Below are 26634 nucleotides of genomic sequence, written 5' to 3'. Positions count from 1 at the left end.
TCATCCATTCCTTCTCCCCCCTCTTTTTTATTTTAAATAAAATTTCAAGGCAGAGCAAAGGCTGCCTCAGTTCTTTGAATAAAAAGCTGGGGGGGAAATGAGGCTGAAGAGAAGTGATTACAGTATGATGAGGAAAGATAAAAGTCTGAGCAACTTTTTTTCTTTCTTTTTTTTTTTTTTTTTTTTTTTTTGGCATGAGGGACAGAAGGATAATTTAATTCCCTGGAGGACAAAAAAAAATTAAGTCTTTGTCGATTTATTGTTCAGGGGAAAAAAAAACCAACCCTTTAAAATTTTTTCTCTGTTTATTTTAATTTGCCATGCTTAGAATAAGCTCATAAACCGTAATTCATTACATTTAAAAAGTGCTTTGAGATCCATGAATGAAAGGCACTTCATTACCATAACACACTGGTGGTGTTGCAGGAGGCAGCGCTGGCTACCGGGGGCTCTCCGTGAGGATGCCTCGCCCTGGGAGGGGGCTGAAAAGCTCCATGAGACCGGCACAGGGAGTAAGCGGATTAGGCTGTGGCTCCAAGGGTTTGCCTCGGTGTTGCTGCACTTTAAAAAAGTGGGATCCGTGTTGCCGGCGGCTCCGCGCTCCTTCGGCGCATCGGGAAGGCAAAGCCACCTGCACCTGCAGCTTCTTTAAGTGCTTTCCTTCGTCTTTGCTGGGGGATGCTCGGTGCCTCTCTGCATCCCATAGAAGGTGCAGGGCTTGGTTTAGATTTTAGGGTTTTTTTTTTCTTTTTTCTGCCGGGATTCACCACCCAAAGGCCACCACAGTTCAACAAGCCCAAGACACCGTTTTCCTCGTTTTCCTAGCAGGTTTCAGCTAGCAATCCAAGCCCATCCTGCAGCCCCCGTGGTGGGAATGTGCACTAAGGCTCGAAGGGTGGTAGCCAACATCTGTATCCAAAGCCAAACTGGGAGACACTGGGATTTTAGTTTTTAAGAAGGCAAAGCAAAACCGAAACTGTCACAGCATCCTTGCTGGCAGGGATAAAGAACGAGGGATTATTTTTCCTCTCTAAATACCACGTGCACTGTGGGGTTCGGAATGGGGCTGCAGATCCCAAAGGGAGGCTGCCAGGGGTGCCCTGCCTGCAGATCTTTACTATCCCAAGGGATGGAATTAGCCTAAAGCTCGGTGAGCAGCCAATAGAGGGCAACATGCCCATGTCCACGGAGGCTTTGATCCCACAGAACCTGCTGTGGCTTTAGTTGAAGGACAACTCTGTGCACACACGTAGTTCTCTTGTGGGATGATTCATGCTACGTTAATATTTAAAATCTTTTTTTCTTCTTTTTTTTTTTTTTTCCCCTGTTTGCAAACCCATTGTGATGATGTGGGGCTTTACTTTATTTTTATCATACCTGTCAGTAATTCCTGCATTCAGTCATGGATCAGGATCTGCTGGGATGGGTGCAATGGGAATACAAAAGGAAAAGCCTCCAAGAGTGGGGCTACTCTGGTCCCTCTGTAGGGAGCTGTGCAGGCTGGCTCTTTGCTCCCTGCTGTGGATGGGGGAGCACGGATCCTGGCCCTGCCAGCACGGGATCTCATGGCATTTGATGGGAATATTGAAAAGAGTGGAAAATAAGGCCCTGCAGCCCTTGGCTGGGCCTCGGCTAATTAGGTGCTGATGGACTGCCATTAAGGAAACCCTTCCAAGGGACATGCCCTAACTGCCGTAGGTGTGTGTGTGGCACTTAAGAGCTGGGAGCCTTTGAAAAAGAACTAAAGCGGGGGCCTGAGGATTTCGTTTTCTCCTCCTTCTAACTGTCGGTGTGGTAACAGGAGAATTAAAGCCCTAAATCGTGGCCCTGGGATCTCGGCTGTTGAGGCTGACCTTTTGCTACCTGCCTCCTAAGAGCTCTTCTTGGGTGATCCCAGTGAAACGGAGAGTGATGTGAGGGATGAATTCAAACCAGGAGGGAATCGCGACACCCCAGCCTCCCGCAGGCTTTGTAAGTGAGACGTGACAGAGATTAGGTGCAGGCAGGAGAGCTTTAGCTGTCCAGGGCGACTGCCCTGGTGCTGCAGAGCACTCTGTCTTCTGCTGCCTGTGTGGGAAAACTACAGCAGAATTTATGTGGACCATAAAAAAATCAAAAGAGGAAGCTGGATCCTGGGTTTGTGTAGGACTGTCGCTTTGCTTTGCTCATGGGTAGGATTTACTCCTGTCAGAGGCAGCTTCCTGCAGTATTTACAGCTTTAAATGTTGTATTCCTGAGATTGTGTTTTCTCAAGTGGATTGATGTGATGACACAGATTTAGGGAAGAGACTCTTGGATTTTTAGGTGTTGATAATGGTCTTGCTACTGCTCCCTCGGAGGGGGGTCCTGTCGCTGGCATTTTGCTATTTTTAAGTATTAAAACATCCCCTTTTAATGTGCCACAATAGTTTATAAGTGGTCTAGAACAAACGAGGGCCACCAAATGATTGTGGCACCTCTCTATCTTTGGTACTGATCAAGAGCAGGAGCTCCTGCAGATGGCTGTGGTCCCCCAAATCCCTGCTACCCTGTTGGATACATGAGGCCCCCCCAGGAACCCACCCTTCAAGCAGCTTCCTGGGCACTCTAAGGAGTTCTCCTTCTGTCCTCATCACAAAATGCTGCTGTTCTATTTTCTTGAGGAAAACAGGAGTTACTCCCACTCCAGGATTTCCTCAGTTGGTGAAGCAAGATCGGGCTGGTTGTAAAAGCTGCCCCGATCTGTGGTGCTTTGAACTGCTCCTAATGGACCTAGTGCTGCTGCCATTAAATTCCCAACTCTCCGTTGCCTGCAGGATGAATAACTTGAGGTAATTAACAGGTTCGGGGGGGATTCTCATCCGCTCTGAGCCAAGAGGGAAGTGTCCAGGAGCTGCTGGTTCCTCAGTCTGCAGCAATTCACTGTGTGACTGTCCCGTGTTTCAGTCTGTACCTCCAGACATGCTTTCTTCTGCCCGTCACCGAGGTGGTGGGAGGCTTAATTCCCTGCTATTTGCGGAGTGGGCTCTGATTGCCAGCTGAAAGGCAGCGATTGATAGAGAAGTCCCGCGCGGTGACAGCAGCTTTGGTCTCTGGGAAAGACGGGCTTTGCTGACGGCGCGTGGGGTAAGAGGGGGAAAGGCTCCAGCCCAATCCATCGGGGCTGTGGCTCTGTGTTTAATCTGACAGGGGGAAAGAAAACCGGGCAATTTGTTAGGGTTCAGTGGAGTGCTAACTAGGAGCAGCTCTTGGGACAGAACTGAAGCACCTGGAAGTACGTGCGTGCCTCTGACACTCCTGCCTTGTGCACGGAATTAGAAATTCTTTGCCGGCTGCTCTTAGTTTGGTGGCTTTTAAAAAAGATTTTAAACCTCGGCTGCAGTTACAAATGAAACTAAGACTGAACCAGTCTGAGACAAGTGGATATCAGCAAACACGGCACTCCAGAGCATCCACAAAACTGTGGGGACACTGAAAATTAAATTTTTCTTTCCTCTGCTTTTAATCACGCTGTTTGTAGAGGCGTTTTTCCAAAGGGGATCCTCCTGAGCCCGCAGGCTATGGAGGAGGGCTTGCCTCTGGGATCTTGGCTTTATAAAGAGGGCCGAGAGAGTGGATTAAATCAATATTTCATTTATTTGGGCTTGTAATTCCTCTTACATCAGCTGCCACATAAAGATTTTCCCCTATTTCCTTCCCCTCCTCCTCATCCTCATTTACTATGCACCAATAATTTCCCTTTGACGCTTTCCTGCCCGTCCTAGTGCCAGATGGCCCCAGTTCTGAGCTTCTCCCCTCTCTTGGGAGCGGCCCCCATTGTCAATGCAAAGGAGGCGTCGTGGCTTTGAACCCAAAGCTGGGACCCAAACTTCAGCCCCGGCGCGCGGAGGAGCTAAGCCCGCTAATGCAGGGAGCCATGCGAACCGCACACCCTCCCACTCAGCGCCATTAAGGCGCAACCCCTTCACTAAAGGCTGCTTTGCATTTCCCCCAATGGTCCGTGTATAGAAATCTGGTGCAAATTTAATTCTCCCACCACCTGATTCCACTTCCCAGCCGCGAGGTTCCCTTTGTGTCATAAACTCAATTAGGCGGATCCATTTCACATCGTGGGCACAGATGTGAAAACAAAGTGCGCGCGTACCTCGCTCTTTCTCTCTCTCTCTCTCTCTCCCTCTCTGGATGTGCCTAAAGCGATAGAGAAACTGAGTAAATCTGTGTAGGCTGCCACTGTCTGCTTGTGATGGAGCAGGCTGAGACATCCTGGGAGCCAGAGGGGGTTCCCTGGCTCTGGGCTGGGTGACAGGGAGCTGCTGCCCCGGTTCATCTCGGAGTGGCGTTTCGGGGAGGCTCCTGGCTTGGGTGCGTGCCCAGCGCGCCGGTGCCCTCGCTGGAGGTGCTGAGGAATTTGCCAGCCACACGAGTTGGCAAGGAATGAAAGGAGCGGGTATTAATTTCTCGGTGTCCTGCTCGGAACGGGGGGGACGTCGCTGCAAAGGCTGACACGGAACCACGGCGCTGTGTGCCACACAGCATGCGGCCCTGCCTCCCAAAAAAAATAGCCCCGATTCTCCCCCTGGCTTGACTTTTCTACATGTTGTGTCCATTTGGGTTTGGAGAGGGACACAAGAGGTTTCGGCATTGAGCGGGGGAGTTAAATTATGCAGCTGCAAGACTGCCAAGCCCTTCAGAATAGGATGCTTCGTTTAGATTTTCCACAATGCTATTGAAGTGCTTATTTTCCTCCTGAAGAGACACAAACAGATGCAAACTTCTGTAAACACTTTAGAAATGAATTCAGTGAGTTTGGCCTCTCAGCAGTGCTCAATAGCTGACAGAAAAATGTCTAATTAGTGCAAGTGGAAATAATAGGGCCACTTGGATTCCTTCCATCCTCCTCCAAGTCTACTTTTCCTAGGAACTCAAAGGCCCTTTTGTTTGGTAGGTCACCCTCTCTCAGGCTTTTGTGCTCCGATCTATTAAAGGAAGAAGGGGAGGAAAAAAAAAATAGATTAGGCGATGCTCTGTGCTTAAATATATGGCCTGTTGATAAGCATTTGGAATGGCTGGTTTGCAGTGTCAGTTTACAGGTGCTTGGAGAGGGGGATTCCTCCATTGTTGGCCGGCACAAGCAGAGTTGTGCCTGCCGGGGCTCCAGGAATCCTTTTCAAGTGCCATCATCTTAGAAAATCCAACTCGGGTTGAGGAAAGGGGAGGAAAAAAAAAAAAAAGAAAAAGGAAAAAAGGAAATCTGTACAAATCTGCCTTGCTGAAGTGCAAACAAGCTGGGAAATGCTTGGGATCGGTGCTGCAAGCCGGCCTTTGTGCCATAGGCTCTTCCCCAGATTGACATGGGCTTCTTCCTGCACATGTCAGAGGGTGCTACTTGATGCCTGGACAAAGATTTCTTGGCAGTCTCTGGAAAAGTAATCTCCCGGGTGTCAGTGTGTGGAGCACCTCCTCCCTCCATTGGGCAGGAATACCAGGCCCTGGCCAGCATGGGAAGTGATGGGTTTTTGGCAAATGTCCCCAGGTCCACATGGACTTGTGCACCTGTGATCAGGCTGTGTGTCTCCTATGGCTGTCTTTGCTGGCCTCCTGTCCTGGTAACGGCAAGGACCTCAGGAATTGCAACTGTTCCTCCTGTGGGTGCGATGGCTCAACTGCTGTGGGAATCCAGAACAGTTCGTAGAGACTTAGTAGTCATTAAGGATGGCCCGCAGGGGAAAAACACTGGATTCCTGGCCTGTTTGCCTGTTTGTGGTGTACAAAGGAGTGGATGGCCTGAGCTCCGAATGGGACCATGGCTACAGTGACGACTTCCAGCCTGTCCAGTCTCACACTCCCCTTTTAAACTAATTGCTGCTGGGCATGATTTAAATTCATTAGCAGACCACCAAATTCCGCAGTTCAAATATCAGACAATTAAAAACAAATGCCCCCCCCCCCCCCCAAAAAAAAAAAAAAAATCAGGAATGATATCTATGGCTCAAGCAAAATAAACAGCTGCCCCCTCCCTATCCTAAAAATGAAAATAGGGTGAGGAATAGGGTCACTGAGGCTGAACATTTTCCAGCTCTCTGAGCCGCTGGAGGTGAGTTTCCCTGAGGCCGCCTGTGTTTTTTTCAGGCTTATCTGAAAGCCTCCATCCTGGTGAAGGACTGCGCCACGGCCACCGCCGTAGTGTTCCTGATCGACCGCTTCCTGTACTGGATTGACGCCTCCAGCAGGCTCCTGCGGATCGCCAAGGCGCTGCACAGGCTGCATCCCGGCGCTCCCATCAGCCCGCAGGTGCTCATCCGCCAGGCTCGCCTCGCCGTCAACGCAGGTACTGCTCTGCTTCCGCAGCTCCAGCCCCATTAGCAGCTGCTGGACTCGGGACAGGACACCGTGTCCCTCGCTGGGCGTGACACGCTCACGGTGCCATCTTTCCAAACGCACTTCCCGCTCCCAGCCCCCTTGAGCCCTCCCGGCTCCTCTCACTAGCACAAAGGGGCCGGTATAAAGGGTTTCAGAGCCAAATGCAGGAGAGAAAATTGTGAAAGGGTGTGGAAAATACTAATTGGAGCCTTTGTTCCTTAACAAATCTTCCCTGCTGGTTTCAAACAGGGATATCTGAATTGCTGTACTCCTGACCAAGGGCCTTGAAAAAGGAAATTAGAATCCTGGCATTTTCTCTACGCTGTCCCAGCTGCTTTTTATTTTTCAGTGGGGCCACTTGACTATGCAAACAATGCAGATTACAACTCCTCCAGGATAAAAAAAATAAAAATTCCATCATTCCTGTAACATGAACAGCACCTGAAGGATTTTTAACGTGTCTTCCTGTGGCTGTGTTTTCCATAGTGGGATGTCAAGCCACTCTCCAGTCAGACCAAAATGGGTTTCCAAAGCCCATGTTTCCTTGATACAGAATCCAGCAGCATTGCTGCTGAAGGAAGCAGGCTAGACTACTTTCTTATGGGAGGGAAATAAGAACTGGGAATCCCAGCGCTCTTCCAGGAATGTATAATGTGTAAAATAAAAGAGATATGTTCATAATTTCAGTTACTGTGCAACCACGTATTACAGAAGGTGGGGCATGTGCATTTCTGGCTATAGACAGCAGCAGTTCTATGTGCAGGTGATACCTGATGAGTATTTTTATTCATATCATGCCAAAATATGTTTTAATGTTCATTTTCTATCCTTTTTTTTTCTTTAATTTTCATTCAGGCAAACTTTTAAAAGCTGAATATATCCTAAGCAGCCTGATTAGTGACAATGGAGCAACGGGTGCGTATAGATCTCTTTTCCAATTTCACACTTGCTATTTTGGTGGGATTTTTGATCCTAATTTTAACAGTTACACCAGCCTCAAATAAAGCCAAACCAACCCCAGTAATGACTCCTTACATCACACTTCTCTTTCCTTCACCATTCTCTCCTAAAATGTGGAAGCATGACTTTGTTTTTGAAATTTCCGTAACTGATCCTTGTATATCTTCACTTGGGTGGGAAAATATTCTGGATGGAGAAGTTTAACCTGTGGAGTAATTTCAAGCAGGTGGCTGATCTAGAAAACTAAGACAACTCTGTTGCCTCAAAAGTCCAGATTGTTGGAGTAATGTTCATGCTCCAGATTCCCACTGATCTTACAGACTAAATTAATACTTTATTCTAGAAGTTTTATTTTCCTTTCCTCAGGGTTTCTTTAGTGGGTCTATTCAGGTTTCTCTACAACTGTGAAAATTGAGGAAGTTCAGGGTTCTGTTGGTTTGTTTTCCATGAGAAGCTGAGATTCTCATATGGAAAGGGCCTCCATGCAAAGAGAAGAATCCTGGCAGTTTGCTGGGATTGGAGTTACCCTTGGAGGCTTAGAATGACAGGAAGATTTTTCGTTCTGTGCCGAGTTTTCCCACTCTTTCTGCAGGAACCTGGCGATACGCTGAGGAGAGCGATCGGATTCTTGTTCAGGCAGTCTGCTTACAAATCAGGGGACAGATTCTGCAAAAGCTTGGTAATGCTCTTGTCTAAAAGCTTCCACTCAAGGTTTCCTCCTGGTTTTTTTCCTTAAAAATGTTACACTGGGCATGTGTCAGAATTTTGGCATGCTGTAAACACCCTATACCCACAAAACAGTCACAGAAGATGAGTTGCACACCCATCTCTTTGCAGCAAGGGCCTGGAGCCATGTACCAAGCAAACACGTTGCAGGAATTATCATTTTATTGCTAATCTCACCTGAAGCCAAGGAGCAAACTGAAATGTTCCCTTTTTGCCTGTGCCACTCCATGTTTGCTAACACTTGTCCCAAATGCGCTGTTCCCAAAGGCAGGCGGTAGTTGATCACAGGGACATCCCAGCAATTTCCTCTCTCAAGACAGGAATATCCCTGATTTTCAGTATGATGGACTTTGGTATTCAGGGTTTGGCACTTGAGGCAAGAGCCTTCATTTTTTGAAACTTCATTAGTTTGAAACACTAAATCTTCCATGACTGTGGAGCTGAAGTCTTTTATGAGGATAAAATGGGTGTGTATGCACAGCCAAAAGCTAAAGGAAACTGATAACTGATCAGTGTCATTGGAGCACAACACGCCATGGTGTGGTTTTATCCTGTTCTGAGGACCTGAGGTGTAAAATAAGCTATGGAAAGCCATCCTTGGCAGTCACCTGCTCAGTGCCTGTTTGATTTATTTCAGGGATGTGGTATGAGGCAGCAGAGTTGATCTGGGCTTCAGTCGTTGGATACTTCAAACTTCCTCAGCCAGATAAAAAGGTAGCATTTCCTCTCCACTCTGCATGTCTCTGCCAATCCAGTAATCACTCCATCTTAGCTTTTGTTTCCTTCAGCAACAGTGCTTCGATTACACACCTCAGCCAGGGTTAACAGGCAGCACAAAGTCTGTATTCCGCGTTGTTTCCGCGTGCATGCACGGCCTGACCCACACCTTTTTTCCTGCAGGGGGATGAAAGCAATACTTCTCATTAAGCAGAACCATCTGAAGTGAGCCATCCCTGAGGATGCCTCTGGTGCCTCTGACAAGGACAGACTAATTCCAGAGTGCAGCCACAGATTTTAGCTATTTCTTAGGATCAGAACGAAATTTTTTTCCCCAAGCACGTCTGTTTGTGGAGCTGCTCTGCGCTGTCTGTGGTGGGTGATGGATTTCCCTGGCCCTGCAGGACCTGGACACCTCACACAGGCACCGTGCCTGTCCTTAACACCTTTGTGTGAGGCTGGGCAGCACTAATCTTCCCACTGGAGATGAAGCAGCAGTCGCACCATGTGTCCATAGCTAAACAGGAATGTGAGCCTAAGCCTGGCAAGTCCTCGGGTGATGCTTGGAGAGTGTTTGTAATTGGACCCCAGCAAAGGATATCCCACAAACCCAGACCTTGTCACCTCTCCTCTGGCACGTCTTAAAGCTTGACCTCAAGCTCAGATCATTTCTGTGCTCTCCATTTCAGCGGGAGCAAGGAATTCTACAGTGAATTTTGTGAAAGCACACATTTACCTCCTGGTTTTCTTAATTATTTAGCCAGGCAGCCCCTTAGGTGGCATCAAGTCTTCCAGATTACACTTTCTGCCAGATGAAATTAATAAAACCATACCAAGATGACATCCCTGAATTTCTTAGCCATGCTTCTCTTTGTGTGTTTGCTTGCTTGTTTTTCTGGTATGTTCTACACAGGACCTACTTTATTCAGAGCAGTAAAATTCAAAATACAACTATGAAAATTTTGAATTTCTCTTTCAGGGAATTGCCACTTCCTTGGGTATTATGGCAGACATCTATTCTTCCATGAATGAGCAGGATTATGCACGTTTTAAAACCAATGCTGACACTGACCTGGTGAGACTCGGTTTGGGGTTTGTGTGTGTGGATTCTTCAGGTGGTCTCAAATTCACCCACACATTTCCTCTCCTGTGCTGAGAAGGCTGAAGAAACTTCCATTGCTCCCAGTGAGAAAGTTAATTAGCACCTAGATGGGACAATGCCTGGCTTCAGGAAAAAGAACATATTAAGAGTATTTTATAGAGTGTATGTATTTAGGATATTTATGGAGTAAAAAATGACGTATCCATGGTAAACCTGAGCAAAACGGTTCCTGCAGAAACAGACCGGGCTGTTGTTTAAGATGTGATTGTTCCAGCCTACCAGACCCCATATATTTGGAAATAAAGTCCTTAAGCTGAGGTTTTCCCTCATGTTTTCTTTTTCTTTTTATTTCAACAGAGCCTCCTGCGGGAGTTCAGCCATCGCTTGTTATCGGCTGCTGAGGCCTGCAAGCTGGCAGCAGCCTACAGCCAGTACACCCCCCTGTTTGTCCTCACGGCCGTGGTGAGTGTTACTCTTCCCTCTGGAAGTGGGATTTGTGCAGGGGAGGAGTCCAGGCTGCTAAATTTGGCTCTGACATGGCTTTCAAACAGCGTCTCACGCAGGGCATCATGTCTGTGTTGAGGGTTTGGTTGGTTATATGGGGTATACATTGCTCTGAACTGCAATGGGGAGGTAAGCAGAGGGGTGGAAAGCTGTCCACAGAGTGAGGATGGGCTTTCAAGCCCCAGGAATGCTGCTTCTCCTAGAACTACAGCTGTATTTCAAAGGAAAAAAAGACGAAGGTTATTTCCTCCAGGAAACGTAGCAGCAGGAAATTAGAGCCAACCTTTGCTTCAAATTGTGTAAGGGAAAGAAACATGGTTTTGATTCCTTCATTCCTCTTTGATCCCCTCCCAGAACATCCGTGGGATGTGTCTGCTGTCCTACAGTCACTCCAAGGACTGTCCCCCGGAAAAGAGAGAGTTCTACTTGTCCGAAGCCAAAGAATCCTTCGAGATTGGGCTCCTCACCAAGGAGGAGCAGAGTGCCATTACCAGCAAGCAGGAGCTGCACAGTTTCATTAAAGCTGCCTTCTGCCTCGCCACCGTGCACCGATGGCTCTACGGAGAGAGCCAGGAGCTCCGTGAGGTCACTCAGCTGTGCAGGGAAGCCCTGGGAAAACTGCACTCCTACAGCACCTTGTTTCCAGAGGAGGAAGGTAAAGGGATGCTTGCCAAGGAGATCATGTCTCTGATCACATCCGTGAAGAAGCGCCTGCGAGTGCAAAGCTTCCCAAATTCCGACGCCAGGTCTTATGTCCCAGACAGTTACAAAGACTCGGTACAAAAACCCGTCCTGCAAGGGGAGACCAGCTTTGAGAATATCCTTGCCAAGCATTCCCAGCATCACCTGTCAGTGTGCCAAGTGTTCGAAAAAACTTGCAGAATTCATAAAACCATGCCAGGACAAATCCAGGTGGGAGCTTGTATCACAACCTTAAGAACAGAGACCAAAGCCATGGACACTGTGTGTACTACTGAAGACACAGGTCACCAGAGGAGAGGTGCTGTGAAAATCCTGAACTCACCAACAGCAGGAAGCAGATCAGAGGGCCTCGGTGGCCGGAGAAATCAAGACATTGGCTCTGGTGTGATGAAAATTTCCTTTGAAGAAGAGGTTGAGCCATTAGAAATTGCAATAAACAGTGAAAATGATGTTTTCAGCAGAAGGCAAAACAGGAGCACTACTTCTGAGAGCTCTTGGTGCAAGCTATCTAAATCCAGTTACTCTTCCAGCTGGGAGGAGCTAAATTGTAATAGCAACAGAGAGTCTCCCAGGGACGGGGAGCAAGGGGAGAAGGGCTCGGTGGAGGAGTGGTGCTGCACCACAGAATCTGATGGAAACAGTCAGGACGCGCCCTTGTGCTCGCCGCCTCCCACAGCCTGGCGTCCTGCTCCTCGGGAGCCCCTCCATGGCTGTGGGGGGTCTCCTCAGCATTCCTTAGAGGGGTGTGCTCCTCAGGCTGGGCGGATGGTGGAGAAAGAGTCTCTCTGTGGAGAAGAGCTGCAGGAGGGAAGATGCTGTGGAGGGAGCTCTTCAGAAAAGAAAGCAAAGGGCTCGAACAGTGACTTTCCTTCCCTCTCCATCTCTTACGCCATTCCTAGAGGGCGAAAGGAGGATAAGCCCTTTTCCTATGTGGAGCTGAGCTGCAGGACCAAGGACAGCAGCAGGGAGGGACGTGTCGGTCGCTTTGAGTGCGTCCACCCAGGAGAACCTGCAGATAGCACTGAGGATCTCTCGTTTGAGGCACATCCACCCCACAACGGGGGCACTTTTGTACCATCAACAAACATCGAGCCAAAACCAGGCAGTGACTCCTCTGTGTGTGACTGGATGAGGAAGTCTGCTGTGCTGGGGAACAGATCTCTCCAAGTGCCTCAAGTTGACACCCAGGCAGAAACAATAGATGACACTGAATTTGAGTTCGTCAGTGTTGGAGACTTAGTCAGCAATTACCCTACAGCATTGGCTCCAAAGCATGAAGCAACTCCCAGTGTGCCAACAGCTTTGCCCCCTCACGGAAAGATACCCACAAACAAGCACTTCGACTGTGCCACTACGGAAGAAGATGAAGAGAAGTCTCAGGACATAGTGAGCAGCAAGAGACAATCCAGTTCATCTCTGAGTTCATGGATCAAATCAGCACAGATGCCCATGAGCTCCCCTGAACGTTCGATCCCACGGGGAAGTGGTTTTGCCTTCACACCGGGGAGAACGAAGGAAGAGATCCTGGACGCTCGGTTTCTGAGGGATGAGGACTACAAGCGGCTCCTGGCAGGGGTGGAGCATAATTGGCTTGTCCAGAGACTGATGCCTACTGGGATTTTTAGGGCCAAAGAGCTTCACAAAGCGTACTGTAAGTTGTCACACAGCAACATGTGCCTCCACAGAGAACAAGCTTGGCTCAGGCTTTTTAACACAATATTTTAGTCAACATTTATTAGGATTTAATTTTTCATTGCTTTCTACCCCTTTACTTAAGTTTAGATTCCACATGGCATCCCTGAAAACTGTCTGTTTAAGATAATGATCTTTAGGTTAATCATAAATAACAGCCAGCCCTCAGCACAGGCTCAGAGCGGTCCTGTGGATTTCTCCCTTTTACCTGTGGTGTTTTCTTTTTTTGTAGCTGCTCTTCTTCTGAAATACTCCAAGAAATCTGGGCTGTGGACAGGCCAGGAGACAGCCGTGTTCATCGGGGACTACCTGAAAGTGGCCAAGGAAGGCAAGCAGAGAAGTGCCTTTTGGATACACTTCCTGCACCAAGAAGAAAGCCTGGGAAGGTATGGACCAAACAGATTCCCAAAACAAAATGTTTATCAATGCTGCTTCTGTGTAAATATGGATAAAAACTGTCTGGTAAGATTTGCTGTTGCAAGAATATTTTACGGCTTTCCCAAATGTGTTGGACGTTTTGGCAGTCTTTCCCAGCACTCCATGTAAGTCTACTTTTTAATTTCTGGGAAGTAAAAAGCTGCTCTATTGTAGTCTTCTAACAGCTAATTGCAGAGTTCAGATCATTACCTGAAGGAGCTTATGAATTAGTATGGGCGGAGAACAGTATTTTAATACCTCTGAGTCAGGTCTCCCTTCAGAGTCAAGAAGAGTTGAGTTTAAACATACCAGTGTTATGAAACCCCCATCCCAGGATTTGATTGATAATTTTTCACCTCTATGAGATATAAAAGAAAAAAAACCCACCTAATTTTAATCCCAGCCATTTTAAATGCAGGTGGATTTACTTCCGAGCAGCCAAGCTCTGCTTTGCAATGATGCTTCTGTATCACAGCATCCAGAGCAAACCCTGCTCCTGACACTTCTCCTTCTGTTTAGGTATGTTGGGAAGGAATATAAAGAAGAAAAAGGACTCCTCCATCATTTCAGTGACGTGGAGCGACAAATGACTGCCCAGTACTACGTGACAGAGTTCAACAAGAGGCTGTATGAGCAGAAGGTCCCTACCCAGCTCTTTTATATCCCCTCTGCAGTACTCCTGGTAAGAACTGTCTCGTAATCTGTTCCAAGGACCTGATGGCAAAGGGTGTCTTGAGTCAATTATAGCAGTGGTGAGGCTGTCTCGTTTCAGATACTGGAAGACAGAACTATAAAAGGGTGTGTGAGTGTGGAGCCCTACATCCTCGGGGAGTTTGTGAAGCTGTCCAACAACACCAAGGTAGTGAAGAATGAGTACAAAGCCACGGAGTACGGTCTGGCTTATGGCCACTTCTCCTACGAGTTCTCCAAGGGAACTGACGTTGTCGTTGACCTTCAAGGTGTGTATGACAGTGAAGTTTATGCCTGTCACACTCAACTTTTAGCCCACAGGTACCTTTGGGGTATTCACTTCATTAAAATTCGTTGTGTGTCTCATTGGGTTCTGCTTTTGCTGTCGTATGTGGAAACTGGGAATCACTGAGGTGACACGAAAAGAGCGAGGGCAGTGCCGGGCAGAGAGTCCTGAGTGTGGTAATACAAAGGCTGCAGTGTTTAATATCAAAATGTACCATTTCTTCCACAGGCTGGGTGACGGGTAATGGGAAAGGCCTCATCTACCTCACAGATCCCCAGATTCATTCCCTCAATAGCAAAGATGTCTCACGCTCCAACTTTGGGAAGAAAGGAATTTACTACTTTTTTAATGATCAACACGTGGAGTGCAACGAGATCTGTCGCTGCCTGTCTTTGACGAGGCCCTCGCTGGAGCTGCTGGCCTAGACTGGCACAGGTCAGTCCACAGAATGACCCATGAGCTGGACACTGCTTTACCCTACACATCTTTGGGAGCAGGTTGTCCAGCAAGGCAGCGAAAAGCTGCCTTCATTTCCCATTCCCCTCTTCAGCCCCAAAGCCCCGATGTCCCGCTGCCCCCGAGTGCAAAGGCTGGGGTCATTTCTTTGGGGAGATTTTCTCGATGAGAAAGGCAACACAGCATCAAAGTTCCACAGAAAGATGGGTCCCCAACAGACTTAGCTTTAACAAAACCACCCCCTGTTGTTTCTGCAGCCAGCAGAGATTTTTAGGCTTTTGTCCCCGCGTTTTAGCAATGCTATTGTTTTCTAGGTGATGTTCGTGCCGAGCTGTTTGGAAAGATGCCCTATCCCTGGGCAAACTGATTAGAACTAGGTGTAAAGAGGGAGAAGGAAGAGAAAAAAAAATTAAATCTCTTTATTATGGTGCATAAACCTTCAGTCTTGGGGAGCTGCGCAGCTGCGCAGGGAGAAAAATGCATTCAAAAATATAATGCCAGTGTGAATAATCCTTTCCCGAGCGCTGCTTGCAGACTGCTCCAGCTTTGTCAGGTGAACTTGAACCGGGCCATCAGATTTGCGGCCGTTCCCATTGCACACTGTCTGTCACCCCGGGGCATTCACCATCTTGCCTGTTGTTAAGAGCCAGCAAACAATCCATCATTGAGCTGGGCAGTCGCCGGCTCGCACAACAGTGAAATCGGCATGTGACGGGACACTCGGCCCCAGTGTCTCGCAGATTAAAGTGATACATGAAAACTCACGTGTTACTGGGAGGATTAAGCCCGTTATCTTGTTGCGCAGCCAATAAAGGCCGGCCTTGTCCTCGGCAGTGGGGAAATGCTGGCTTTAACTAAGTGACAAACGCCGCGCTCACATAGCTCCGTGCTCCGGCCAGCGAGCGCCGGCCTCCGGAGGGCAAACAAAGCTAGTTAGCAAGATCCCGGGAATTAATGGGCGGCAGAGATGCTGTGTTAAAGCTTCTCTGCAGAAGCTTTCTCTGCTCTATAGAGACAATTAAAACCAAAACAAAACCTCCCCGACAATCTCTGCGCAACGAAGTGTCCTAATGCGCCGCCAGCAGCCGGCCCCGCTGTGTCTGCTCCAGCAGCACACGCAGTTTTGAGACCCGTGGCCAGTCATGCCTTTTCCAGCTCCTTCCTGCTCAAAGAAAGAAAAAGAAAATTTATTTAGATGTGCTTCTAAATAAATCCATCCCAGTGAAATCTTAATATTTTGCTTTCTTCCTAATATTTCCGTCTAGCAGCTCATTTCTCCTATTGGTTTTAGGAGACATTTTGCCACCATAGTTACAGCTACTCACAGGTAGAAGTAAGGGTCAAGGATTAGCTTGTCCAGTTCCCTGTTGAAACAGACATGGAATCATATTCTACTGGTCTTATTCTTTACAGGATTGGGCACAATTTCAGATGTATTAGGCATTCTGTCTTCATCCGGGGCTTGGATACTGGAAATCATGGATTTATAACCTCATCCCCTGAAGAGCTGGGCTGCACACACAGCCCCAAACACACTGAGCTTACATTATTGGTTCACATTTGTGGTACAAATAGGGCATTATTGAGGAAATAAATAGGTGACTCTGATGATGGAGAATTTAATATTTTGGTTGTAAATTTCATCTTTGAGCTACTGACAAAAATCTGCTGTTATTTCCTCTGGTTTCAGAATAAAGTAATTTGAACTAACTGAGACTTAGGGAATACTTTTTCCTTTTTTTTATTAGAAATTTGAAGTTTTTATTGGAGATTCAGTGGTTTGTATTAAGTAACTTGCTACCAGGGTGCTTTTGTGGCTCGATTAATTGTAACAGTCTCCAAATTCCAACCTAAGTACTCCGTATAACCATTGAGGGCCAGTCTCTACAAAATGAGTGGAACTGTATTATGCTGGGACAGTGAAATGTGAACTGTAGGGACATGAAGCTTGAGGAAACGTGAAACATTTTCTCCTCTCACCTAAACTCCAGGACCTGAGTTTACACCCCGTGTAAGTGCTGCTGTAAGTCAGGCACAAAACCAGCCTGCTCATGACAAAGTGGTGACACACTTTCCTGTCCTTCAGGGAAGGTATTTGCTTAAAGCAGTTTTTCCTCCTTCCCTTTCTGCAGGTATCCAGGTGAAAGGCAGAGTCTTGTTGGCTGTGTCGTGCTTGTGCATCTAAGTTAGTAAATTTGATATCCAGGGAACAAGCTGATGCAACCGAAGCCTGCGAGCAACAGGTAGAATGATTTTCTCACTCATCTGCCAGGAACTAATGACTCTATGGAGCACTTCAGGGAATTTCTCTTAGAAAAGATGCAGTGGAAAGGAAGCCCCTCAGTTATCCCAACAATACAGGGCCGAGCCAGGCTTGCCTCCCTCCCTTTCCCTCCGAGTCACAGCATTCCGGGCCATTCCGGCTGGCGGAGAGTGGGTATGGGGTGACCCCTCCAGCTGTGAGGCAGCCCCTGCACGCGAGGCAGCACGGTCCCGCTGCCATAAACCCGGCATCAGCTGCCCCCAGAGCCCAGCTGCTGGATTTAGGCACAGCTCCTTCAGCTATTCATGGGTACTGGGGGAAAGCCTCACGTCAGCCAGCGCAGAACCACAGCCTGTGCTGCCCAATCTCTTCTGCTTGGAAGAACACAGCAGCAGCAGCCTGCTCGGCATCTCCTTCACACTAACCAGAACCGGGATATTTGCAGCAAGGTGTTGGTACCTGCTGCTGTCACCTGCTGCCTTGAGGGAAGCCCCGGCACACGGGTGCCTCCCCCAGCTCTGCGGGGAAGCTGGTGGCAGCGTGCTGCTCTCGCCCCTCTCCCGGGAGTGACACATGCCACCCTCCTTTCTTCCACTTGGATGAAATCATCTCCCCTCTCCCCTGGCAGAGCGGGAGCAGATGGGGCTGTTGGCCTCCGCAGCCACCCGCTGCCCCAGCTCCTGTGAGCCCGCCATGCCTCCGGCCCTCCCAGTCTGCTTGCTCCCTCCTCCAAACAGAACTTAATCCCATTCCCTAATCCCAAACTTCTCTGCCAAGCTGTTCGTAAGGCAGAGTGTATCTTCCCTCAAAAGATACCGAGTTATTAACGATTTGTTTAATGCTGGATGCTGCTGCAGCACCGGAGCACCGGCTGCACCGAGCTGTGTGCACAGGTCCATAGAGGCAGGTCCAGCATCCCGGGGGGTTCCCGGGTGGCACAGCCACCGCCCAGGGGAGCAGGATGAGGGCAGGATCCCCCCAGCAGGCAGCAGGTGCCATTCCTCCCTCGGTAAAAGCCCAGCGCAGCCCAAACTGCCGTGCCGGCTACCGGGGCTGCCGTCCCCTCCGAGCAGGACATCACGTTAATAGAGGTTGATTTGCAAACGGCGTCGCCCCCCCAGTGCCCCCCTTTGCCTGACTCCCGCTTTTCTGCTCAATGGCACAGATGCTGCTTTGTGCTGCCCAGGACCAGGCAGCTATTAGCAGCAAATCCAGCGAGGGAAATTAATGAAGGCGACTACTAATAAAAGACAGCTCAGGACAGCCCGACCAACTTGCTCCAAGCGGTAATTAACTTTTTTTAAAACTCATGAAGGTAAATATGCCATCAGCTTTGGGCTGGTCTCTCTGCTTTTTAATAAAAGGAGGAGTGGGGGGAGGCAAGGGAAAGGGACGGCTGCGTGTCACAGCCGCCCCAGCACCATCCGTGTTCCCTCCCGGTCGCCGCAAAGTGACCCTCGAAGGATGGGGTTTTTTTCTCCAATCAGTTTTTAGAGGCTTGATTTTAAATCTGGCAAGAGTTCTGCCTCTCCTCAATCTGAATTCAGTACGAGAGGTCACGGGGATGAGAAGGCTGCCAGAATTTTGCTGGACTAGCACAACTGTTGCAGAATTGTGGGTAGAAAGCAGGATATCCTTATATCCTTACACTGTCAGCTTATCAGAGCAAAAGAGTCTGTCTTAGACTGTAAAACACAAGATTTTTGCCTTGTAGAAGGACAACAACCTACATCAGGTTACAAAAAAGATCCCGCTGGGATTTCTTTTGATTCCAGGGGATTGACTGTATAATAGATAACTGAGATCCTTTTTGCCCATGGGGAATTGGAATTGGGGCCACATGGGCCAAATCCACACATAATACAGGACCGGGGGAAGCCCAACCTGGGGCACCAGAGTAAGGCTTTAGGAAAACTGGGTTTAAAATGCGCCAGCCAGCTGAGAGCCCTGTCGGGAGGGCTCTTTAACGATGGCGCTACGTGGACAGATTTATGCCTGCCATGAAAGGCAGCGTGCGGCAGCCCTTGGGGTGCTGGTTTGGCTCCTCGTGGCCATTCGTATGCCAAGGAGAGCTGTAAAACCCCCTGGGGGCCTTCGAGCTGCCCCTCCAGCCCTGCCGGCGTGGAGGAGCTTTTATGCCAAAATACAATACACAGAAGGATCATAAACACATGTTCTGGGGCAAGGGGCTGCCATGGAAACCACCCCCAGGTTCCTCACATCATCCAAAGAGGTGTTTGCCCATCTTGCATCTCCTGGTCCACTTCCAGGTTGGCTGCAGTTGGCTCTGGGGACTTGCCATCACCTCCAAAAATCAGTCTTCTGAGAGAAAAGAGGGAAATATATGAAAAAAAGAAAGGAAGGAGAGGAATAAACTCAAATTAAGGGGGATAAAGTGAGAGAAATGCTTTTGGCCACATTCAAATGAAAAATCGGGATGAGGGTGACTGGGTTAGGTGACCAATCCAGCCTCTCCAACTCAGCCTTTGCCAGCATGGTCCTGCCTCCCCCTCCCAGCCTTGCCCCCCTCAGGCCCATCTCCTCCGAGGGCATCTCCAACCAAGCCCAGCATCCCCCCAGGGAGCAGGGAAGGTTTGGCTGGCGTGGCTCCCACCCCAAACCCCTCTCCAAACCCCCCCTCCATCCTCCGCATCGTGTGCTTTTTCCCACGGTGGTTCCCGTTGCCACAGCCCCAGCAGGACGGTAACGCTCCTGCCAACAGGCTCTGTACCTGGGATGGAGGGAAATCCCTCCAGGATGACGCACCTGGCAAGAAGCAGCGTCCCTCCCTGAGGATGGCTGGGGGGAGCATCCTGGTGCTGAGCCACCCGGGATGTCCCTGCTGTTCCTGCATGGCTCCAGCACCGAGAGAGAAGTGCATCCCATCCATCCGGGCATTTTGGAGAGCTGAAGGCACCTACTCCAGTGCCTCTTAAAAGAGGGAGAGAAACCGGGAAGGACAATGAGGCCCGACCAGAAAAGATGGAGAGGGCGCTCAGCTTCTTTTGGCATTCCTGGAGTTTAATCATTAAAAGGGGTCGTTAAAAGCGAGTGAGAGTGAAAGACCCGCTCCCGACGGGCTGCCCCACACACCGCCAGCGCCGTGAAAGGCTCCCTCTTGTTTTGTTCCTCCTGGCCCGTGGCAGATTTGGGGGGACACAGCTTCATCTTGCTGGCCACATCAAAGCAGTGATTATGCAAATGCTCCCACTTTTTTTTTTTTTTTTTAGGGAATTATTTATCACACAATAACCCCCCTGCCAGGGGGGGAAACAATAGATCAGGCTAGATAGCACTGCTCGCCCGAGGCTGCGGGGCCGGGGGGACCCCCGCGCGGTTTATTGGCCTAACCTAATTTCACTAATTCTCTTTTCACACATTTTGGGCTTTTTTTCTCTTTCTTGCCCCCCTTCCTTTCGCGGCCGTCGCTCCGAGGGCCGGGTTTCACGCTCCCAGGATCCGGAGGGCACCGGCCGGGATTCGCGTGCTGAGCGTTTTATTTAATTAATACACTCAGGCGCCTCTGCTGGTTTTTAATGATTTCCAGGTGTTTGTACCCAGAAGTCCCAAAGTGCTCCCGGGAGCACGGGGACGATGATTGAAGGGCCTGGGCTGCCTCCAGCATCCCCCTCCATGGTGACATCCCCGGCTGTGTACTGTGCACGCTGAACCAACCCCCCTGGAATTGCCTGCGACTTGGAATTCATCTGACCCTCACAGAGAGGAAATTCTTCCTCTTGTAATCCATGCATTTTTTCATCAATAACATTTACTTCCTACAGCCTTCTCTGCGAAATCCATCGGTCTGAAGTGTGATAACTTCATCCATCCATCCATCCTGCATTTGCCATCAGCATTTTCTGTACTGAGAGCCAAAGATAAAGCATCAGTAAACTTCCACTGAACTTCCTTCCCTCTCTCTCTCTGTCTGTTTAATGCTGTTTCCCAAAGAAACTGCTGCCCACGGACCCAGTGACATCAGGACCCACCGGACCTTGGTTTCACCAGAGACAAGGACAGACCCAATCCTGTAATTCCCAGTTGCTGGCACGTAAAGCAGAAAAAGCAGCAACCCCAAAGGTACGAAAATTAGAGCTTTTTATTTATATTTTATCACAAGGACAATCCCTTTGCTCTTCAGCTGTAAATACATACTAGAATAAACTCTGTAAATTATACAAAAAAATACATATTTTCCATGAAATCTGTCTTTATAATAAATAAATGTGAACACGTGTGTGGCTGATCGCTGTAATGTTCCGTGTCTGTTGAGGTTTTCAGTCTGTTGATTTATTTTTAATCTCCTGAAAGAAGGGGGGAGTTCCTTGTCCCCTAAAGGTCGAAATAAATAATGTATGAGGAGATCCTTCCCCATTCCCCCCCTCCCGATTTTTTTTCCCTTTTGATAGAGAGTTCAGCCTAAATTTCCACGCTTGCATTCAGCCCTCACAAAGCCTACAAATTATACAATGACTTCTAACCTGGACCCCTAACAAAACAATTTACTTTTTTTTTTCCTCGCTTTGCACCCCCCTCCCGCCTATAAATCATAAGGGACAGATGGCAAAGAGGGGAGCGGGGAAAGGGGGGGACACACACACAAAAGCCCCGCGGTGACAGATCTGGGAAAACTGGGCAAAGTGCACATCGGAGAGAGAGAGAGAGACAGAGAGAGAGAAAGAGAGAGAGACGGAAAGTTTGGTTTGGCAGGTGCCGTTCCCACAGCCCGCCCTGCCCTGGGAAGCGGGCAGATGCCGCCGCCGGCGCCGCCCCGGGGGGAGCCTCGGGACCGCCGGGCCGGGCTAGAGGCAGCGGCGGGGCAGCGGCGGCGGCGGCCCCGGGGCAAAGCGGCCCGGCCAGTGCTCGGGATCCGAGGCGGAGCCGGCGGGGCTGGCGGGCGATAAAGTGCAGGCGTACGGGGAGGCGGAGGGCGCGGGGCTGGCGGCGCCGCCGCTCCAGGAGGAGGCGGGCGAGGGGCTGCCCTCGGCGGGGACCGCCGCTGCCGCCGCCCCGTCGGGGCCGAGCCGCGCCGCCCCGGCCAGCCGCAGGGTCTCGGTGAGCGCCCAGATGTAGTTGTGGGCGAAGCGGAGCGTCTCGATCTTGGTGAGTTTGGCGTCCTCGGGGAAGGTGGGCAGCACGTCGCGGAGGGCGTCCAGCGCCGCGTTCAGGTTGTGCATCCGGTTGCGCTCGCGGTTGTTGGCCTTGAGCCGCCGGCTCCGCTTGATGCGCTGCGCCGTCTCCGCAGTGCGCGCCGCCCGCGGGGCGCCGCGGGACCGCCCCAGCCGCCGCTTCCCCTCCGCCCGCCGCAGCCCGCGGCCGCCCGGAGCCTCGACGGGGCGCGCCGGCGGGGCGGCGCGCAGCTCCTCCTCCTCCTCCTCTTCCTCCTCCTCTTCCTCCTCGGCGCTGGACGGCAGCGAGGGCGAGGGGGCGGGCGAGCCCAGCCCCAGCAGCAGCAGCTCGTCCTCGGCGGGCGGCGCCAGGACCTCCGCCTTCACCAGCATCCTTGCGCGGCGGCTGGACGGGGCCGCACCGGGCAGCACCGGGAAGCAGCGAGCGCGCTCTCCTCGCCTCTCCGTCGGTGTGACGGTTCGCCGGTTTGACGGAGCGGGCGGCAGCGGAGTGGGGCGGGGGTCGTGAGGGGGGGGCAAAGCGCGGGGGACGGGGGGGGCGGGGGTGGGGGGCGCGGCGCTGGCACGCGCCCCGGGGGCGGCGGGCGGGCGGGCGGGCGGCGGCGGCGGGAGCGGCGCCCGGGGCCCGTCGGGCTGCGTGTCTGGCACACGACCCTCCTTAACACCCCTTATATACCCCGCGGGGAACAATCAAACCTACCCCCGGGGTCCCCCTCGCCCTGCCCGCCCCGCCCGCGACTCTTGTCGGGGGCGCCGCCGCCGCCGCGCCCCCCCCGCCGGGGCCCCATTGGCGCCTCGCGCTCGGCTGGAGCGTGCCGCTAATTTATTAATGAATGGGGAGGGGGGGGGGCGCGATGCGCAGGCGGCCAATCCCCGCGCCCCGCACGCCACGCGCGCGCCCGGGGCCGGCTCCCTTTCAGCCGCTTCATTTACGGGCCCGGCAAGGAAAGGGAGGGAGAGAGGGAGGGATGGGGGGCTCCCCTTCAACCCCTCTCATTCCCGGGAGGGTTTCGCCTTCTGGGGTGACTTGGTGCTGTGGTAAAGGTGCATAGTTTCGTACACGGCTTGCTGGGGAGATGCTCCGGGCACGCGGCTGCTCCTTTTGCATCAGGGCAAACGCGAAGTGGGGGAAAGCCCTGCACTCCGGGCAGCTCAGTGCTGTCAGATACAACTCACAGGCACAACACAGGCTAGAGGAGACTTTATAAAAAAATCCCCAAAACACCGACTTGTCAGTGCACCAGGAAAACCTTCATTCCCTTTCACCACTCTTCTCTTCCAGCCCTCCCTCAGTGCAGAAAGCCCCCGGGAATGGCAGAGCCTGGTGACATGCCCGTGGGGTCGGCAGGCTGGCTCTGCTCCGCACACCCCTTGGGGACACCTTCCACTATCCCAAGTTGCTCAAAGCCCTGTCTAACCTGGCCTTGGAAACTTCCGGGGATCCAGGGGCAGCCCCAACTTATCGGGGCAACCTGTGCCAGGGTCTCCCCACCCTCACAGGGAAGAATTTTTTTCAATATCCCATCTAACTGTGCCCTCTGTCAGTGTGAAGCCATCCCCTCTTGTCCTGTCACTCCAAGCTCTTGTCAAAGATATGACAGTGAGAACATCCAAAACTGAAACCCCAGTGCACTCTCCTCTCTATATGGAAGCAAGTCAGAAAGGCACTTTGGGGGAGTTGGGCTTTGAAACAGAATTGTATTTGCAACCACTAGAAAAGCCCAAAACAGATGAAAGAGCTGAAACCTCTGCAGGCTCAGCACACCACAAACTCACACCCAAATCCGTCCCTCGCTCTTGCTGCCCTCTGAGTTTGTGGCCTTTGGGAGCAATTGAGGCCGGGCGAGTGCCTCAATCAGTATCTCTGTGACTCTATTAAACATTGTAGCACTCCCCTCACCTCCTTGTGAAAGAGGGGAGACCCACAAAACCCATTGGCATCCTGGGAGAGTGACACAAAAGGACTTTATTTCTTTTTCAGCACCTTAAGGCACAAAGCAGAGTCCACCTGTGTGTGACAGGGTCAGCCCATCCCTCTGTCACCACCCTGCTTGCTGAGATTTCTGTCCTTCCAGTGCTGGTGGAAAGCGACAGAGAGGTGAGGCAGAGGTAGTGCTGTGGGTGCATAACCCATTGTGGTGCCTTTCTGGGGTTCAGCCGGAAAGGCGCCACGATTCCTGCTGCCAGCCCCTACCATGCAGTGTTTTTTTTCTGTAGGGTTGAGCACAGGGTGACCAAGGACAGGTTGGCCACCAAGTCCTCACAGCTCTCGATAGGCGCCTGTGTGGTCTGTGGGCAGAGCGAGGGCTGAGCTACTCGGCCGAGAGTGGTGGGGAGAGGAGGTGGCGGGGGGAGAGGGAGTGAGATCAGGAGCAGGAATGCTGCTGCTGCTGCTGCCCACTGCCTGAACTGTCCTCCAAGGGTCAAACTGTTCAACTTCAGCCCCTTTGCCAGACTCAATCCTACTTTAGGGAACAAAAGCCCAAAGTAGGCAACGATCAAGAAATGGGAGCACAATGATTTAAGCTTATCACACACAGTCCAGAAATAAAGGACGCTGAGCTCGTGTGGGGGAGAGGGGGAGACCTTCAGAAGGGCTTTGTTTGCTGTAAGAAGATTGAACTCTGAGGCGACCCGATAGCCCTAAAAGTTTAGGGTCTGTGTTGCTGAGAGACCTTTGGGCACAGCCCATCCACACGTCGACCTCACAAGTTGAGAGCCGGCATTAATGGCCAGCCTGCCTCAGGTGAAGAGGGGCACGACATCCCGGGAAATGTGGGGACAAAGCTATGGGGACAGGGTGGCCTGACCCCTCCCAGCCCTGCCTCCCTCACACCCAGAACCCTGTGGTGTCCTAAGGGTTCAGGGTCCCAGGGCTGCCCACACACATCAGGGTGCCCTGAATCTTGTGGTGCCCAGCCCTGGGCAGCACCTACAAACCCTGAGAGTGGGGTGGTTCTGCTCTTAAATGGGGTGTGAGAATATGTCCCCATGCAGCAGAGTACTGGGGTGTGCTGCAGAGAGGAGAAATCAAAAGTACTGCGGCGTGTGTGCCCCACGTCCTTCCCGAACACCCCGTGCACACTACAGTGAAAAGTGCCACAGGGATGAGAACCAGCCCCCCAACTCCCAAGCTGTATTAGCACATTTGGGGTTTGTTCTGGGATCAAGGCGAGGAGGGGTCCCCCCATAAGCGCTGTCCCGGCATCCTTCCCTGGCTCCCCCCACCCCAGCCCTCATCGGGGGCCGATTGTTCCCGACAGATTTGCATGGCAGGTGCAGGCCTGCAGAGCGATTTTGCAGTCCTGGGCCCCCCCCCCGCCAAGAGGGTTTGCCTCCCCCCCCTTGTGAAAAAAGGCCGCCGGTGCCCTCCTTTCCCATGAAGAAGAGAAGAAGCTTGAGGATCGCGTGAACACGCTTCAGTTTTCTTATTCTTTTCTATAGATGTGGGGAAAAGAACAGCCGATTGTGTGAAAAACCCAGTGCCTGCAAAAAGGGACATTGGCCATCCAGGCGAAGGTGCGCGAGGGAGAGCACTAATCGCTGAACCAGGAGACAAATACGATTACCAGCTCCGAGCCTTGAGTCAGAAAGTCTCATAGACTTTAAGATGTTAATCCCCAACATAATCCTTCCTTTGGCGTGTAGGAATAGTGCAGCCACAAGAGTTGTTTTGTTATTTATATTGGCGTTTAATAAAACTCAGCCAGTGGTGAATGGGCTGCCCACTCTCCAATGGTAATTAATTCCCTATTTCAGTGACCCAATTGTGCTGGGATAGAGCAGTGGGACAGTCCCACTGCCCCAACCCGCCTTTGTGCAGCTACACGGCTCTCGTGCTTCAACAGCTATGGAAACTCATTCTTTTGATGTCATTCAATGAGTTTTCCTTGGGCATCTTCTAAACTTCAAGGACCCTTTTCTTTCTTGAACGCCTGAAAAGCAGGACTAGCTTGACCACCTCTGTAGAATTTAATGATTTGGTGAAAGGGCCTTTTTTGGGGGGGGGGGGGAGTTGTGTAAGGAAAGAGAGAAAGAAAATTTGGCAGGCTGGCTATCAAACAGGGGGATATCCAAACTCAGGTGTGCCGAACTCACTCAGCTCCTAATTTATACAAGTCTTAAAAGCCACTTTTCCTTACTCAGAATACTTGGGGGCTTCTCTTAGTCAAGGCATTTCTAGAAGGGATTTGCCAGTGAGCAATAACTCTGTTTTACAGAGGTGAGTAAAGATACAAATGGTGTTTCAAGAAAGGATTTCCCTCAGAAAAGGGAAAAACACCTGGATATTTTTGCCCAGAAGGGGAAAAATACCAGATACCTGGAACAGGTTATTGGTATAAAGCGTGTCTGCAGGTTTATACTTTTTGACTGTGTGGTGATGTGGCTGAAAGCGAACACGTGAAGAACATGGAGTTATCCTGCAGAGCCACCCCGGTCCAGGCAGCCTCTTCTATGTCTTTATACACACTTCCAAAAAAAAAAAAAAAAAGCCCTTCGCAAGTCACAAACAATTCAGGATTCAACTAAGAAAACACAGAGTGAACCATATGGCCGGGGTGGCTCGAGTTGGCTGCATTTTCCCTCAGACAAAGAAGGGATTGAGAGTTGAAGGAAAGGAGAAAAAAACCCAACTTTCCGGCTGATGAAG

General features: G+C 50.7%; 2 protein-coding genes across 8 annotated transcripts in view; one reads left to right on the top strand and one right to left on the bottom strand.

The window, feature by feature from the left end:
- The window catches only part of ALPK1 (alpha kinase 1), a 39446-nt gene extending 18441 nt beyond the window's left edge, over positions 1 to 21005 (top strand). For 4 of the 7 annotated variants that reach the window (XM_048303694.1, XM_048303692.1, XM_048303698.1 and 1 more), the window contains 12 exons: positions 6109 to 6307; positions 7195 to 7254; positions 7892 to 7978; positions 8663 to 8739; positions 9722 to 9817; positions 10202 to 10306; positions 10703 to 12701; positions 12975 to 13128; positions 13679 to 13841; positions 13932 to 14118; positions 14364 to 14570; positions 16005 to 16307. In XM_048303694.1, the coding sequence (XP_048159651.1) occupies positions 6109 to 6307; positions 7195 to 7254; positions 7892 to 7978; positions 8663 to 8739; positions 9722 to 9817; positions 10202 to 10306; positions 10703 to 12701; positions 12975 to 13128; positions 13679 to 13841; positions 13932 to 14118; positions 14364 to 14560 (3324 nt within the window). In that variant the 3' untranslated portion in view covers positions 14561 to 14570; positions 16005 to 16307. Of the gene's footprint in view, positions 1 to 6108; positions 6308 to 7194; positions 7255 to 7891; positions 7979 to 8662; positions 8740 to 9721; positions 9818 to 10201; positions 10307 to 10702; positions 12702 to 12974; positions 13129 to 13678; positions 13842 to 13931; positions 14119 to 14363; positions 14571 to 16004; positions 16308 to 16723; positions 20779 to 20805 lie in introns of those variants that run through there. The other 3 variants (XM_048303696.1, XM_048303695.1, XM_048303699.1) reach the window with 3 other exon arrangements.
- Positions 20936 to 22422, bottom strand: NEUROG2 (neurogenin 2). Its single transcript, XM_048303700.1, has one exon. The coding sequence runs from the start codon at positions 22353 to 22355 to the stop codon at positions 21657 to 21659; it is 699 nt and encodes a 232-aa protein (XP_048159657.1). The 5' UTR covers positions 22356 to 22422; the 3' UTR covers positions 20936 to 21656.
- Between the last annotated feature and the right edge of the window lie 4212 nt (positions 22423 to 26634).

This window comes from Corvus hawaiiensis, chromosome 5 (assembly GCF_020740725.1).
Source record: "Corvus hawaiiensis isolate bCorHaw1 chromosome 5, bCorHaw1.pri.cur, whole genome shotgun sequence".
NCBI classification, from domain to species: Eukaryota; Metazoa; Chordata; class Aves; order Passeriformes; family Corvidae; genus Corvus; species Corvus hawaiiensis.
Note: the sequence above shows the minus strand (reverse complement) of the source record. Positions and strands in the feature narration are given on the sequence as shown.